General features: G+C 41.1%; 1 protein-coding gene across 2 annotated transcripts in view; it reads left to right on the forward strand.

Annotated features, from left to right (window-relative positions):
- Positions 1–17,162, forward strand: part of B3GLCT (beta 3-glucosyltransferase) — a 127,398-nt gene that overhangs the window by 11,170 nt on the left and 99,066 nt on the right. For both annotated transcript variants that reach the window (XM_055317462.1, XM_055317461.1), the window contains exons 2-3: positions 3,990–4,039; positions 13,827–13,866. In XM_055317462.1, coding sequence (XP_055173437.1) covers positions 3,990–4,039; positions 13,827–13,866 — 90 coding nt within the window. The remainder of the gene's footprint in view (positions 1–3,989; positions 4,040–13,826; positions 13,867–17,162) is intronic.

A 17,162-nucleotide genomic window follows, 5' to 3' on the forward strand; every position in this document is an offset into this window, starting at 1 on the left:
TATTATCTCACTTAATCCTGGCAGCACCCCTCTGACTGGGCTTATTTAGTGTCTCAGTGGTTTTTGTTTTTTTTTTTTGTGTTTAACACGGTTTCTATGATGGATGTTCCTGGGAGAATCTGGGAGGACATACCAGGGACTAGGAACAAAACGGAGTTACGAGCTAGGAGGTACACTCATCTTTCCTGCATGGGCATGGGGTCCTTCACTCCCTCCCAGGAAAAAGAAAAGAAACTTGATTAGTGTTGCTTAAATGTGTTGCAATTAATTTCTCTCCAGTTTTCTGGCACTCTGGGGGCTTAGGCTGGCCTATAAATTTTAGTCCCAGGTTACTTGTAAAATCTTGATTTATCTCTTAGAATAGGTGTGCTAACACATTAGTTGGCTTGAATTATTTAAAGTTATCTCGGAAAGGTCTTATTTCTATTGCCCGTCCTGATTTGCACTTTAAATATAGTTCCCTGTAGCAATTCACAGGAATTCATGTTGAAAATAGAAAAGGGAAAATTACTTTTAAACAGCAGTTTGGCATATAAGAACATGATTTACCTTGGAATAGTTCTCCAAGTGCACATTAAGGCCAAGCTTTCAAGAATATTTTTTCCCCACTGACTCTGGAAATTAGTATGAAGCTAAACAGCAAACATCCAGCCCCAGGTGGCCACTCCCTTTGGCAGAGTTGGGGGATCATTTCCTCCCTCCTCTTTCCCCCCACCTCTCAGGCACGCTGTGTTAAAGCCCCACTGTGTGTTCTTATTAGGGTCATTGAAGGTGACAGGTAATTTCTTCGCTTGCTGATTTTTCTCACTTTCTCCTTTAATTTTACCATTTCTCCTGCATTTGCAGCAACTGTGAAAGCCAGGATTTTGTTGGTAGGAATTTTGTAAAGGATTCATTATTTTAAGATTGGGTTTATTAGTGGCATAGCATATTCTGTGCCTTCAAAATGCACTTGGTTCCTTGGTGATTTGTTTTATTTAGATTGTAGAAACATAAAGATAAAACCAACTAGTATTTCTGTAAATATTAAATGAGGGTTATCTTGCCATATGATTTACTCTTATACCTAAAAGTAACTGATACATTTCTTACTTTATTGCTTAACTTGTTTATTTTTTAAGTAAGTTCCATGCTCAATGTGGGACTTGAACTCATGACCCCAAGATCAAGAGTCACATGCTCTACTGAGCCAGCCAGGCACCTCCTTGTTACTGCTTTAAATATTGTCTACTTTATTTCTGTCATGGGGAAAAAAGGAGTTCTTAATTTCACAGCAGAGTGTGATCGGGACAAATGACAGGTGTGTGTGTGTGTATGTGTGTGTGTGTTTTAAAGATTGTATTTATTTATTCATGAGAGACACACAGAGAGGGGCAGAGACATAGGCAGAGGGAGAAGCAGGCTCCCCGGGGGGAGGCCGATGTGGGACTTGATCCCAGGACCCTAGGATCATGCCCTGAGCCAAAGGCAGACGCTCAACCACTGATCCACCCAGGCGTCCCTGTGTGTGTGTGTGTGTGTGTGTGTGTGTGTTTAAGGATATTTTAACTTTAGGCCTTTGTATTTTCAAAGGGAACTAAAGTCTAGTTTACTCTTCATTTAAGTGTTGCCTGGATAGAAGTATGCTATCTTGATTATGACAAGGAGGATTTGTGGAATTCACTTATTTTATTGGGAATGTCTTCCCTCCATATAATTCCTACATGAAACATTGTCAAATGACATTAGTTGCTTGCTTATGAAAGGCGATGTGTTAGTAACTCTCAGAACCAATACCAAATAAAGACATGTTTTCTTCAGTATAGAGTCTGCATTCTAAAGGGCTTTCATGTTGACATACTCTTCTTTTTACATAGCCATCTGGCCTGCAAAAAAAGTGAGGAAAGACTAAATCCTGGTTATTAGATGATGAGTCACTGAACGTGTTAAACCGAGAAGGTTTTTTTATCTTGACGAAAGAAGGAATTCTAGCCCAGAGAGCTTTGACTGTCTGTTTGAAATTAAGAATTGATGGAGTCAGCAGAGAAGGATTTTGAACTTAGAGTTGTGTCTTACTTAGATTGACCATGGTTTTTGTATCCTGCAAGTTGTTGGAATGTTCTCTCTCTTGGAAATCTGTGGTGCTGAGTGATATTAACGTGTGGTGACTTCCCTATATACTATTCATTAATAGTTCCTATTTTTGGTATCTTCTTGAGGGCTTTAAGTATGCATGCTAGTTTGGAGGAAATAAAATATGACAAAAACAAAGAATTAAATACCCAGAAGAATTTAAAATGGTGTTTGGGGTTAAATCTCTCCTTTCTTTTTAGAATTTAATGATGATTTGGGCTTTGTGGTTGCCTTCTTTTGTCTGTGTGTGTGTGTGTGTGTGTGTGTAAAATGAGAAAGCAGATCAGACACTCCTGAGAATAAGTTGATGTTGGAGGACACACTAAATTCCTTTATTTTGCTTGGTGGATGCTACTTAGAGGAAGGAGTAAACAGCCTGTAAATAATGGGATCCCAGCGCCATTGTAAAGAATTGCATATATTCATTCATTGATTCATTCATTTGATATTGATTGTCCTCTGTGTGCTGGCTGTGTCCTAGATATGGGGCAGATGGTAAATAAAATCACATTCCTGCCTTCATGGAGCTTACAATAAACTAATATGTAAGACAAGCAAAAAACACATCAATATGTATTATATTAGTGGTGGTAAGTGCTCTGGAGGAAAAGAAAAAGTGGGGAAGGTAAGGAGGGGTGGAGTTGGGGACTTATTATTTATATGAGGTGGTCTCAGGGAGGCCTCCTGTAACACCTGCTGTTAACTAAATTCTACACATAGAGGTTCCTTTGGCTTACATTTCAGTTCCACCCTGCCTTTTGAAATGTCATCCCAGAAATGGAAATGATTAAATGACGTCAGTCATTTGCTTCTTAGTGTGAATGTTTTCGATTATTTCCTTTGAGCATGTGTTATGTGGAGAGAGAATTTGAGGCAGTGGCTGTCTGGGCTTCAGGGTGGGGAGGGACCAGAGGGGGTTTCTGAATGGGGGAAGTGGTCTGTTGCTTCTCAGGAGGGCCTCTTCTGTTACATGGGGGAAACCTGCTGAAACTCCTTGTATGATACTACTGTTTCATGGAATCAGCTGTCCTGCACTTTTAGTACATTACTGCCCTATGCCATTGCCCATTTTCTCCTGGGGATGCTAATTAGAGAAAGCAGACTCTATGAGGTGTTTTCCTCTTAGCTCTTCAGGAGGGATGCACTATAAAATTAAAGTATGTTATTTTTTTGTCCACTTAACCTTCCTGACTATTGGGTTTATTTTGCTTTGTATTTTCCAAGTGTTTCTGTCATGTTTTGTTTTTCTTGTTCTTCTAAATGTAGAGCCCAGGTGTGTCTGTAGGGATATCTTTATCTGTTTATGGGCTCCAACTCAAAACATTAAATCATTTTAAATAGAGAATGATTTTAACTCCCTGACTCTCTTGGCCACATCGCGGTAGTGGGCTCTGTTACCTCCTGCCTGCATGTGGCAGCATTACCTGCACCCCGCTCCTAACCTGGCAGCCCCGGAGACTGAAAGCTTGCCCCAGATTTAGCTCTGTTGCCTGCCAGGCTCTGGCAGTGATTATGTGAGTAGGAATTTGTACTGCTTCCCTCTGGATTCTCGGGAATTCCCCTTCCCAGAATCGAGGTTGCTAAGAAGGTGTACTTTGTACCCGTAGACACAAAACAGTATACAGATTCTAATTTCTTTGATGTAGTATTTTTTAAGCTGGTAGCCTAAGCACGTTGGCTCCCCACCGACGAATAATTTCAGGTCCAGTGATGAAGGTGGCCTGCGGTGCTGGTTTGTAGCAATGCAGCTGCTTTTAAAAATGAGCAAAGTGTGTCTTATTGAAGTACTCTTTTTTCCTTATTTTAAGCACCAGTGTTGAATGTGAGAATGAATCCTGATTGATAATTTTCATGTAAAAATGTTTTCTCTTTTCCAGCTTTTGCTTTGGTTTCTGAAGATACAAAGGAAGAGGTCAAGCAATCTAAGGTACTTTTCTCATCAAATTTACTCTTCCTGTCAGAGATTCATTTGTATTTTTTTTAATGGGTGCTATAATAATTTCATCTTTCAATAGTTACCAATTTTTTTAATGAATTAATGAAATGTTGGTCAACATAGATTTTTAATCCCTAGTGGCAACCTACAGATAAGGTTGATGAAAAAAAACCCTTTAATAGTTAAAGCAAAAAAAAAAAAAATAGTTAAAGCAGACCAAGTAGGTTTCACATTTCATTTTAAGAAAAAGTATTTTGAAATGGAGTAAGACATTTTAGAAGCTTGCCTGGATACTGTGGTTTTTTCTAGTCTGATTGTATCTAAACATGGGCTTCATTTTCCCAGTCTGAGAAAGTAGTCTTAGGCTATGTCCCCGGGGTCACAAGAGCCTGAGTATCCTTCTCCCTGAAGGTGGCACTGTGTAAGAGACCCCAAAGGTGACTTCCAGGCTCCTTGCACAGTTGTACCCAGGAACCTCGGATAGACCCCAGGGGACCAATGGAGATAGGACAACACTTACCCAGATCTCAGAGCTGCTGCTTTTTTCATCATTGATTATGTTCAAGAACTTCACCTAGAGTTTACCATTTAGGCTTTGCATTAGATGAGTTTAGCAGATGCGAAAGAGAAACAATATATTTTTTTTTTAATTTTTTTTTTTTTATTTATTTATGATAGTCACACAGAGAGAGACAGAGAGGCAGAGACATAGGCAGAGGGAGAAGCAGGCTCCCTGCACCGGGAGCCCGACGTGGGATTCGATCCCGGGTCTCCAGGATCGCGCCCTGGGCCAAAGGCAGGCGCCAAACCACTGCGCCACCCAGGGATCCCCACAATATATTTTTTTAAATGAGAAACGGTAGTTTAAGAATATCAATTGTCTTGGGATGCCTGTGTGGCTCATTGGTTTAGCGCCCGCCTTTCGCCCAGGGCTTGATCCTGGAGTCCCGGGATCGAGTCCCACATCGGGCTCCCTGCAAAGGGCCTGCTTCCCCCGTCTGTGTCTCTGCTTCTGCCTCTCTCTCTGTCTCTCATGAATAAATAAATAAAATATTTTATTAAAAAAAAGAATATCAGTTATCTTTATCATATTAGTTAAGGCTCAGTTGACTTTAATTTTTTTATCCCACAGTTAGTGTAAAAGCATTTTTTAATAGGAAGTCTCTTTTGTCAACAGAGTATTATCTGTTCTAACTGTATTGTAGGTTTCCTATACAGGAACAATAATAATGATTTCCTTTGGTTTTAAGATCCTTTGTGTTTAATAAAACATTTTCCAACATTTCACTTAATTTGATTTTCCCAATGATCCTCAATGATCTCAATTGCTAAGCAAACAGATATTCCCATGTATAGGCATACCTCGGGGCTAGTGGGTTTGGTTCCAGACCGCTCCAGTAAAGTGAATACTGCAATAAAGCGAGTCAAATGAATTTTTTGGTTTTCACTGCATAATGAAAGTTGTGTTGATACTATATTGTAGCTTGTCAAGTGTGCAATAGCATGGTTAAAGCATATACCTCAAATGAAAAGTACTTTATTGCTAACAAAAAAAAAATGCTAACCATCACTCCATCACTTTTGCTTTTAGCGAGTCGTAATCTTTTTGCTGGTGCCTCCACCAGCTCTTGCCTCAGTGTCAGTAGCTACTGACTGAGCTGCGTGGTGGTTGCTGAAGGCTGGGGTGGCAGTGGCAATTTCTTAAAATAGGACAACAATAAAGTTTGCCCCATCAATTTACTCTTCCTTTCACCAATGACTTCTCTGTAATGTGTGATGTTGTTTGATAGCCTTCTGCAGTAGGACTTCTTTCAAAACTGGAGTCAGTCCTCTCAAACATCTGCTGGTGCTTTATCTCCTAAGTTGATGTACTTTCTAAACCCTTTGTTGTCATTTCAACAATCTTTACCGTGTCTTCACCAGGAGTAGATTCCATCTCAAGAAGCCACTTTCTTTGCTCATACATGAGAAGCAACTCCTCATCTGTTCAAGTTTGATCATGAGATGGGCCCATTTTTTAAAAAAGTTGAATTAGAGTTGACACATACTGTTACATTACTTTCAAGTGTACAACATACTGAGTAGACAAGTCTGTATATTCTGCTGTGCTCCCCACAAGTGTAGCTCTCATCTGTCACCGTACAACGCTACTGTAATACCATTGACTCTATTCCCTGTGCTGTGCCTTTTATCCCTATGACTTATTCATTGCATAACTGGAAGCCCGTACCTCTCACTCCCCTTCATCCATTTTGCCCATCTCCTCCACCAGTTCCACTTCTAATTTTAGTCCTCTTGCTATTTCCTTGACAAATGTAGTTATTTACTGCCTCTGCTGAAGTTTTGAATCCCTTAAAGTCACCCACAAGGGTTAGAATCAACTTCTTGCAAACTCCTGCTAACGTTCATATTTTGACCTCTTATCATGAATCCTGAATATTCTTTATAACAGGTAGAATCTTCTTTGCCCAGATCCATCAGAGAATCATTACGAGGTCATTAGCCTTATGAAATGTGTTTCCTTTTATTTATTTATCTTTAATTTTAAAGAATTTTCATTCCAGTTTAGTTAATATACAGAAGTCATATGGTTTCACATGTACAATGTAGCAATTCAACAATTCCATGTATTACTCAGTGCTCATCAAGATAAGTGTACTCTTAATCTCATTCACCCATTTCCCCTATCTCCCTACCCATCTCCCCTCTGGTAACCATCTGTTTGCTCTCTATAGTGAAGACTTTTTTCTGTTTCTTGTTTTGTCTCTTTTTTCCCCTTTGTTCATTTGTTCTTAAATTCCACATATGAATGAAATCATATGGTATTTGTCTTTCTCTGACTAGCTTATTTTGCTTACCATCATACTCTGGCTCCATCCATGTTGTTGCAAATGGAAAGATTTCATTCTTTTTATGGCTTAATATTCCATTGAATATATACACCACATCTTCTTTATTCATTTAATGATGGCACTTGGGTTGCTTCCATAATTTGGCTATTGTGAGTAATGCTGCAGTAAGCATAGGGATATCTATATCTATCTATCTATCTATCTATCTATCTATCTATCTATCTATCGCCCTCCTTTTGAATTAGTGTTTTTTATTCTCTGGGTAAATACCCAGTGGTGCAGTTGCTGGATCATAAGGTAATTGTATTTTTAGTTTTTTGAGGAACCTCCATACTGTTTTCAATAGTGGCTGTAAACAGTTTGCATTTCCGCTAACGGTGCATGAGGGTTCCTTTTTCTCTTCATCCTTGCCAACATTTGTTTCTTGAGTTTTTGATTTTAGCCATGAAATGTGTTTCTTAGATAAGACTTGAAAGTCAAAAACTCTGATTCATTGGCTGTAGAATGGATGTTGTGTCAGCATGCATGAAAATAACATTCATCTCATTGTCTCCATCAGAGCTCTTGGGTGACCAGGTGCATTGTCAATGAGCAGTAATGTTTTGAAAGGAAATTTTTTTTTTGAGCAGTAGGTCTCAACAGTGTGCTTCAAATATTTAATAAACCATGTTGTAAACAGACGAGCTGTTATCCAGGCTTTGTTGTTCCATTTATAGAGCACAGGCGGAGTAGGCTTAGCATAATTCTTAAGAGCCCTTGGATTTTCAGAATGGTCAGTGAGCATTGGTTTCAGCTTCAAGTCATCAGCTGCATTTGCCCCTAAAAAGAGAGTCAGTCTGTCCTTTGAAGCTTTAAAGCCAAGCATTGACTTCTCCTCTGTAGCTATGAAAGTCTTCAATGACATTTTCTTCCATTAGAAGGCTGTTTTATCTATGAAGAACCTTTTGTGTAGTGTAGCCACCTCCATTAATTAACTTAGCTAGATAATTCTGGATAACTTGCTATTGCTTCTATACCAGCATTTGCTGCTTCACCTTGTACTTTATGTTCTAGAGCTGGCTTCTTCCCTTAAACCTTGTGAGCCAACCTCTGCCAGCTTCAGACTTTTCTTCTACAGTATCCTTACCTCTCTCAGCCCTCACAGAATGACAAAGTTAGGGCCTTGCTCTGGATTAGGCTTGGGTTTAAGGGAATGTTGTGGTTGCTTTATTCTTCTGTTCAGACCACTCAGAATTTCTCCATATCAGCAAGGTTTCTCTTTCTTATCATTCATATGTGCAGTGGAGTAGCACTGTTGATTTTTTTCCAAGAACTTTTCCTTTGCATTTACAACTTGGATAATGTTTGGTACAAGAGGTCTAGCTTTCAGCCTATCTAGGCTTTCAACATGCCTTCCTTCCTAAGCTTAATTTAAAGTGATTTAAATTACTTAAATCATTTAAATCACATGTGACTTTTCCTTTCACTTGAACACTCAGAGACCACTGTAGGGTTACCAGTTGGCTTATTTCAGTATTGTTGTGTCTCAGGGGCTAGGGACCCAGAGAAGAGGGATGGAGATGGGGAGCAGCCAGTTAGTGGAATGGAACACACACATTTGTCATTGATGTTTATCATCTTATATGGATGCAGTTCGTGGCTCCTCAAAACAAATACAATACTGACATTAAAGATCATCATAACCACATGTAATCATAATGAAAAATTTGAAATATTATGAGAATCATTAAATTTTAACACAGAGACACAAAGGGAGCAAATGCCATTGGAAAAATGACACTGATGGACTTGCTCGACAAAGGGCTGCCACAAACCTTCAATTCGTAAAAAACACAGTATCTTCAAAGCATGCTAAAGCAAAGTGCAATAAAATGAGGTATGCCTTTATAGCAGAGAAAACTCACCCTCAAAGAAGTTACATGATTTGAGTGAGGTCATGTGGCAATTAAAAGGTGAAGTCAGAATCTAAATTTCCTGAATCCTTGTATTTTTTCACACTGTAATTTTATATTATGCAGCTTTGTGCATTATAACATGTATGTGTGTTTGGCAGTAATAAAGCTTATTTGTAATGAATTTAAAGGGCTACCTAAGTGATATTAATAGGGAATTAAAACTGCACAGTGAATTGAGAATTGCAGCATATACTTTCAAGCATAGGTTCTAACTCACCTTTTTAAATAGGGAAATATATATGTCTTCTTAAATATACACACACACACAAACACATATATGTACACACACACACACACACACACATATATATAAATATATATAGAAATAAGGTGAGTCTTGTATCTTAGTGTCATCTTTCATGTAAAGGTATTAAAGTCCTTGAAAAATGTCCTTAACCCCACCTGCAATTAGGCCATGGAGCCAAAAAAAAAAAAAAAAAAAAAGCCATTAATCCCCTGAGGAGAGGCAGCGATAAAATGTCTACTATAGACCATACCTGAGACTGGGAGCTAGAGAAGAATTAATTTGTCTAAGGTCGCCCAAGGTCTGTAGATGAACCTGGAGATAGGAGTTAAGGCTCTTAACAACAACCATGGTAATTTGCGATTATCATTAGTTGATTGTCCATGAGGGCTGGTCTCCCCCATGCTGCTCAGGAACAGCCACCTTCTGTCCCCCTCACCTCACTGCTGGCCTTAGGGGCCCAGGCAGGGCTCTCTCTAAAAGGCAGGCAGCCCCGCTCAGGGAGGGGGGTGGGCCCACCCCATGTAATGTTCAGACTCCCTGGTTGGCATCAGGTAGCTTCACATCCAAATTATGGGTGCGGCCAGTGCCCTGTTGTACCTCCTGGGGCCTGCCCTTTGGGCCAAGGTTCCTCTCCTAGGTTCCTGGTCCCTGGCACTGACCTGGACTCTGACCTAGCTCAGCTCTCAGGGGAACCTGCTCCCCGCCCCCCCGCCACTCCCTGGCTTATGCTTCAGGCTGTGATGCTGCCTCAACCATGGCCATGTATGTGCTTCAGCTTGCACTTTTGCCTGTGGTGGCTTATGACATTGTGCCCTGGGTGATGGAGGGATAGAGTTGGACACTGTGGTTCACTTCCCTTCTCTAATACTGATATGCTGTGGGATTGACTCACCTTCACTGCCTTGGTTTCCTCATCTATGAGATGGGATGATCTAATTCAAAAAAGCTGTTTTGAAGATTGTGTGTGTGTCCATCCCTTTAAACAGTGCCACACCCTATTTAAATGTGTACCTGATACGACAACAAGAAGTATGTTACTCAGCCTTGCAAGAGGAACTTTAAAAAAATCAAAAGTAAAAAGAAGGACAATAGACCTTATTGCTTTTTATCAGTTAAATTTCTTTTATGGTGTTAGTTGAGTTCATATGAAATAGATGATGTTCATGATGAAACAGAGTTGGATTTAACAACTATCGAGCATTTCCTTCAGGTAGATGCTATCTATGCTCAACATTTTATTACTAAATGAAACTCCCACAGCAATCTTGTGATGTAGGTCTTCTAATTATTATTCCCGTTTTACAGAAGAGAAACTGAGGTGCTAGTCAGTAAGTGGTGGGGGCAGAATTAAAACAAGGACCAGCTTATAGCTGAGTCCATTGATGAACACATCTTGATCAATTCTTTTTTTTTTAAAGACTTTATTTATTTATTCAGGAGAGAGATTGAGAGAGAGAGAGAGAGAGAGAGAGAGAGAGAGGCAGAAACACAGAGGGAGAAGCAGGCTCCATGCAGGGAGCCTGATGTGGGACTCCATCCCAGGACTCCAGAATCACGCCCTGGGCCGAAGGCAGGCGCTAAACCACTGAGCCACCCAGGGATCCCCTGATCAATTCATTTTATTCAACATCGGGGGGTGGGGGGCAGTTGGTTGTTTGCGACTGGGTACAAGATGCCATTTTACTTCTCTTCCTAAAAGATTTTTTTAAAAAAGATTTTTATTTACTCATCAGAGAGAGAGAGAGAGAGAGAGAGAGATCGAGAGAGAGGCAGAGGCAGAGACATAGGCGGAGAGAGAAGCAGGCTCCATGTGGGGAGCCCCACGTGGGACTCCATAGCAGGTCTCCAGGATCACGCCCTGGGCCAGAGGCAGGCACTAAACCGCTGAGCCACCCAGGCGTCCCTTAAAAGATTTCATATCAAATTCTTTTGAGGATGTCTTGTCTTCTTTTCATGGAGGATTTGTAAATGAGGCAGTACATATGTGGATTGTGAATGTTGAAATCTATCGTGCCTTAATAAATAAAACCTGTACCAAAGGGTGATTTGGATTTGTCTTTTCTCAGCTAGGGTAAGAGCTGTTTGTGGGGTGGATACATGAGTAAGAAATCTCTTTCCTATCTGAATAATAATTCAGTTGACTCACAAAACTTTGAGTTTTGTGAGCACATTTTGACTGAAACTGATAGTCGGTGTAAGAAACATGTGGCAGCAGAGATAATAAAACAAACCACGTGTTTCTTCTTAGGAAGAGCTAAGCATTTTCACGAGGGAAGCTGGAGACAGAATTTTAAATGTCCTGTCAATTCGTTCATTTAGTCTAATTTTCTTTCTCAAAGGGGAAATTGCCCAAGACCATTTTGGTTCCATTTAGTTCACTTAACCATTCTAGGATGTTTTATTTTTACAGTTTACAAATTGAGCCATTCACAATTGTTAATCATTTCTGAGCTATTGTTTTCAGCCAGTTGGAGCTGCAGGGCTTAATAACAAATGGAAAGATTTGTAATTTTGGTTGATTTTCTTTGGTTTCACAAAGAGATGTGGTAGGAAGTCCAGTTGGTTTCCAGCGTAAATTAGGAAACAAGGAGTTGAGGGTATTTTTAAAAAATCTTTCAGCTTATTGCTAAAGGAGACTTTTGTTGTGGGTATCACTTGGAGCTCACTCTCAAGTGTGCTTTCTTCTGATGCATATTTTCTGAAGAATACCTCTGGAGAAAGACGGCATACATTATCACTTGGATGTGCAAAAAGAACATTGGAAGGAGCTCAGAAGACCTAGATTTTTATCCTGGTTCTGTGGCTAGAATGCCTGTTGGACTTTAGGCAAATCCTTTACCTGTTCTGAGTCTCTGTTGTCTCATTTGTAAAAGGGGAGCATTGGTTTACATAATCTCTAATGCTCTCTCTTTTTAAAAACATTATGGTAAAATAAACATAACATTAACCATAACCATAACCGTTTCTAAGTGTACAGTTCAGCAGTATTAAGTGTATTCATACTGTTGTGCGAACAATCTCCAGGACTCTTTTCGTCTCACAAAACTGAAACTGTCCCCATTAAACAGCTCTCAATTCTCCTTCCCCAGCCCCTGGCAACCACCCTCTACTTTGTTTTTATGAATCACATTGTGTAGTGGAATCATACAGTATTTTTTGTGTCTCGCTTATTTCACTTAGCTTGAGGTCTTCAAGGTACATTGGTGTCATAGCATGTGCCAGAATTTCCTTCCTTTTTAAAGCTGAATAATATTCCATTGTGTATACACTATATTTTCTTTACCCACTCCAATGCTATTTTTAAATCTAAGCTTTCAAGTTTTCCATGATCCTCACTTCCCAGCCAAAGCTGTGGCCTTGAAAGGAGTGGGCAGCTTGGCCAAGGGGTGGGCAGCAGGTTAACGGTGAATGCTCAGCGGCATTTCTGGTTCTGAGGCTGGCGCTTCTTCTCCGAGGGTAGACAGACTGTGGAAGATGCAGAGTCGATTTGTGCTAACTTATGATGGTAACCTGACTTTGGTTCAGCACAAAGAAGTGGCTAGAGCATTCCAGTGTTTTTTAGTGGGCTTTTCCAAAAAGTCCATGTTTCATTATGATTAAGTAAAATGTCACTTGATCCTGAGGCACAACAGATCAATACACCACAATGAGGTTCTCCTCTGCTTTGGGGTATTTCTACTCTTGAGACAAAGATAATGGCAGGAAATGCTGCCAAAGGTAGACGGTATCCTATGTTTCCCTCTCTATCCTCCCTGTCTACCGTCATGATCCCTTTGGCATTCTGAGAATTTACATCTCTGTGTGGCTGTATCTTGGCTTGGAAGCTGTTCCCCATTTTGTTGGTAAAGGCTCATGAATGCATTTCTTGTTGCAGCCTGTGAAGAAAACTGAAGGATATTTGCCACTGTCCAGTTGTTATAATTATAGTGAATGGCAGTCAGAAGCAGAAAAGGGCAATTAGAGGGAAACTTCTTTTCCTCGTTTGCTGGAGAAGACAGGGAGGATGGCAGATTTAGTGGCTGACACTTTGCACTTTGGCAGAGAAATCTTTTATGAGCCCCTCCCCTAATCTACTCAGGATCAGGACCAGGTATTTCTGTGCCCATGTCTGGATTTCTGTCTTCCAAGCTCTGTAGCTGTGAGATGCTTTTTCTGTGCTCGTGAGTGCTCCTGAGCCACAGGCTGCCTGCTTCCTCGGGCTCTGCTGAGGCCCTCAGTACTGCTCCTCAGGTGGAGGAGCACATCATGGTGATGTTCTGGATGACAGTGTGTCTGAGCCCACAAGATGATAAATACCATAATTAGTGGAGCTCATCTTTGTGAAAAACACACTGCCAGCATTGATACTGTTTGTTTTGTTTACCATGCTTTTGAATTCACAGGATTTTTAAATGAACTCACCCCAGAACATTGTGAACCAGTTAAGAGTTAGCTTTAGCTCCATCTTACCCAGGAGGAAAGAGGCTCAGTTCAATTAAGTGACTTGTCCAAGATCACATAAGAAAGGGGCAGCCCCGTAGGAGGCTCCTGTCATGATGCAGAAGTGTATCATCTCTGCTCACTCCCCCATACATTTTGGTTTGTTTCTTTAGGGAAGCATTGCCAAGCTCTCCTCTTCACCGTTTTCACCTAAATGTTACTGTGTACCATGCATATTTATTTGGTGTTTTGCTAGCTTTGATATGTGGAGAGATTTATCTTTTTCTCTTTTGTCCAAAATACAGAATTTGGAGAAGAGTGGTGTCTCAAGGAAAAGTGACATAGGTAAGTAATGCTTTTTTTTTTTTTTAACTTATGAGTATATACCCAGGTATATATTTCTTTTTTTTTCTTTTTTTTATATATTTCCTATAAATTATATTTCAGTGAAGTGAATTTCTGTTTCTTATTTTATTTATGAGGTAAATATCCTTGGGCAAATACATGTTCCATCTTGGGCCTGACCCAGCATCTACCCTCATGAAGACATGGGGAGAACACTTTTCAGATTGACATGGTGGCATGTGATTTGTACCAGACACAACTGCCAATATGTTAGATTGAATTCGTTGACCCTCATTTATTGAGTTTCCAATTAGGGTGGATGACTGTGCCAGGTGGCCACTGTAGGGGCGATGGGGATGAGTAAGACACAGTCTCTGTCATTAGAGGCCCACACTTAGTGGGAGAAAAGGACTAACCTCTGCCTGGAGCCAGATTTTCTACATGTTGACTTGCAGTCATCACTTTCCCTGGAGATCAGCTTACCAATCATATCAGTCAAACTCATCCTGAGAACCCTAGTACAGAAGCAGCTTCTTGGATCCTTGTAGACATCCTGTAGTTTCCCTGGCCCCTCTGTACCCTTACTCATACTCCTTTTCAGAAGATTGTAAGCATCTTCAAAAATGTGACCATGAAGTCACAGTTGTTGTTACTATTGTCATTTTCTTATGAGAAAAATGCCCCAGTGTGTTGAGAGGGTAAAGCTGGTGTCTCCTTGGACAGTAGAGAAAGGGCACATTTTCTTTTGTAGGCTTTCCTTTCATAGGCCTGGGTTCTGTGGAGTCTAGAAGGCAGGAGAATGACCCTGGGTTTTTTTTGGGAGGATAGCTTGTGCTGGGGCCCCAGGCATGTATGCCTTCAGTTCTGAGACTGGCAGATTGAAGGAGCCATATTGGTTCATTGTTTTTTCTTCTTTATATTATGACATCCTGGATGCTCAGCCACTCCTCCCCATGTGGAGATGTTCTCTATGCAGCCAACATTTGTGATTTTGGGTGTTTGTATGTTTATTTTATGGGAGCTTATGGGGTTTCTGGGGCTCCTTATAGAAAATGATTATATTTTACTTTTAAGGAGGGGGTGGAGGGGGGAACTAAAGAGAGAATCTTAAGCAGGTTTCACCTCTAACATGGAACCCAATGTGAAGCTTGATCTCACCACCCTGAGATTGTGACCTGAGCCAAAACTGAGAGTCAGACACTAACCAACTGAGCCATCCAGGTGTCCTGAAAAATCTGAAAATGGTGATTAACAAGTTGCTAGTCTGGGATATGGGCTTTAAAGTACCAAGGGAAAGTTACCAGAATAAGTAAATCAACATTCTTACAATTACAAATGGCAAATCTAATCATATGTGATTTGGTATCAGCCTATCCAGAGAAGACCCAGGGGCCTTATTTGCCACAGTGTTAACATGGGTCTGCAGGACGGGGATGGGCTACCAAAGCAGTCCTCTTAGAAGACCAGTCTCACCACACTCAGGTTGGGGCGGCCTTTTTTCTGTTTTGGCTCACTGCCTAGTCAGTAGGTTCATGGGTGACAATTATTTTCACCAAGTAGAACACAATTGAAGTGGTCTGTCGTGTGTGTGTGTGTGTGTGTGTGTGTGTGTGTGTATGTGTATTTATCCCTCAGCCTCAAGTCCTAAGGCCTCTTGCTATTTGACTTTTATCAGAAGAACTGCACACCGATTCCTCATCAGAAAGACAGCAGCAGGATGGAATCCATGTTTTTAAATTACCTCTGACCAGGAAGGATTAGCACTTAGTAGGGCATTTGGCACATGATAGGTGCTCAACACCTGAGAAATAGAGAACCTTTGATTTCTTTCTCCTTCAAAGAATTATTATTTCTCCTTTAGGGATCTTTCCTAACCACTTCCTTGGTTCTGTCATCTTTTCTTAGTACTCTGCTGCTTACTGTTGGCCTCAGAACTGTACGGGTTCTTTCCCAGCCTTGACTGATTTCTTTACCTTCCTCTTCTGGCCCATCATGCCCCTGATTGTTGTCAGGCACTCAAGGTATGACCCATTTATTGTCCATTCCTGGAGGAGAAACAATGACCATCTGTCTTGAGTTTTGATAGTGTTTTCTGTTGGCAAATTGCAGTGTGTTCAGAGAGGTGTGACCGACGTGAAGAGGAAATAGGGGGATCGTCTTATTTAGCTCAGTTGACTGGGCAGCAGGAGTTTGAGAATCAGAGGCTGGAACAGCATAGGCAGAGAAGACTGCCACTAAGGTCAGTCCTGGGGTCTAGACTCAGACAGAATGTGATCAGTTAGGGAGAGCTCAGGATGTCTGTCAGACAAGTCTTTCTTGGAGCTGAGATGAGGAACATCAGGAGTTTGAGTATATAAACAGTTTTTAGCACCTAACTATGCTAACTTGTCCCTCCCAGTCACCTCCCCTGCCAACCCCCAGAATGGAGGTGGGGCTGGATGGCTTCTCAGTGATATTGTGTCATTCATTATTACTAGGGTTTTAGGAACTGGGTTGGGTACACCCTTCCTCTTTTGCCTTATCACCGGTAACTGCCAATCCAATAAGAATGGATCTTACTTCTTAGCCATACTGTTACTGTTTTCAGAGCCCTAATTTCACTTACTCTCCCAAACCTTCACTGTTTCCTCTGTCCCTCAAACTCCTCTCACCTCTTCTCTGGGCATCCCCAGGACAGTGTCCTCATTGCTTCTTCTGGGAACTCCCCACTCTTTGGGGTCCCGGATGGCTCTGTGGCCCTACCCCAGTTTGAAAGCTTTTAATCTATAGATCCATTCTCTTAGTGTGGCACTTAAATCCTTCACAATCTGATCTGGTTGAGCCAGCCTCCCTCTCTAACTTTATCACTGACTGTTCCCTTCATCTTTTTCTCAGAAATGCCTGACAGACTCCCCCGGTCATCTACTCCTGATGCTGCAGAGAGAAGGCAGGCTGTGGGCTCTGTGATAACCCTGCTTCCTTCTCTGCCACCCTCTGTACCTGAGTCTGCAGATAATTGCTGCATTTTAAAGGAAACTCAGGAAATGCCCCTTTCCAGAAACCCTCCTTACATTTGCTCCCCCTCCTCTGTGCTTCTCTAGTTCCTCTGCTTGGCTTTGTGTTGTGAGGGCTGCCTTCTGAACTAGGCTCAGGCTTTTACTTGCTGGGACTGTGCAGCCTTGCACAGAGCTTTGAACTCAACACAGATTTAGAGATGTTTGCTGGACGAGTGCTCATAGCTCACGTGATCAAGGCGTGATGATTTCTTAGTAGCAGAAAAAACAAATACAGCTCATAGCATGTGACTCTGGTCTAAG

The sequence above is a fragment of the Nyctereutes procyonoides genome, unplaced genomic scaffold (assembly GCF_905146905.1).
Source record: "Nyctereutes procyonoides isolate TBG_1078 unplaced genomic scaffold, NYPRO_anot_genome, whole genome shotgun sequence".
Lineage (NCBI taxonomy): Eukaryota > Metazoa > Chordata > Mammalia > Carnivora > Canidae > Nyctereutes > Nyctereutes procyonoides.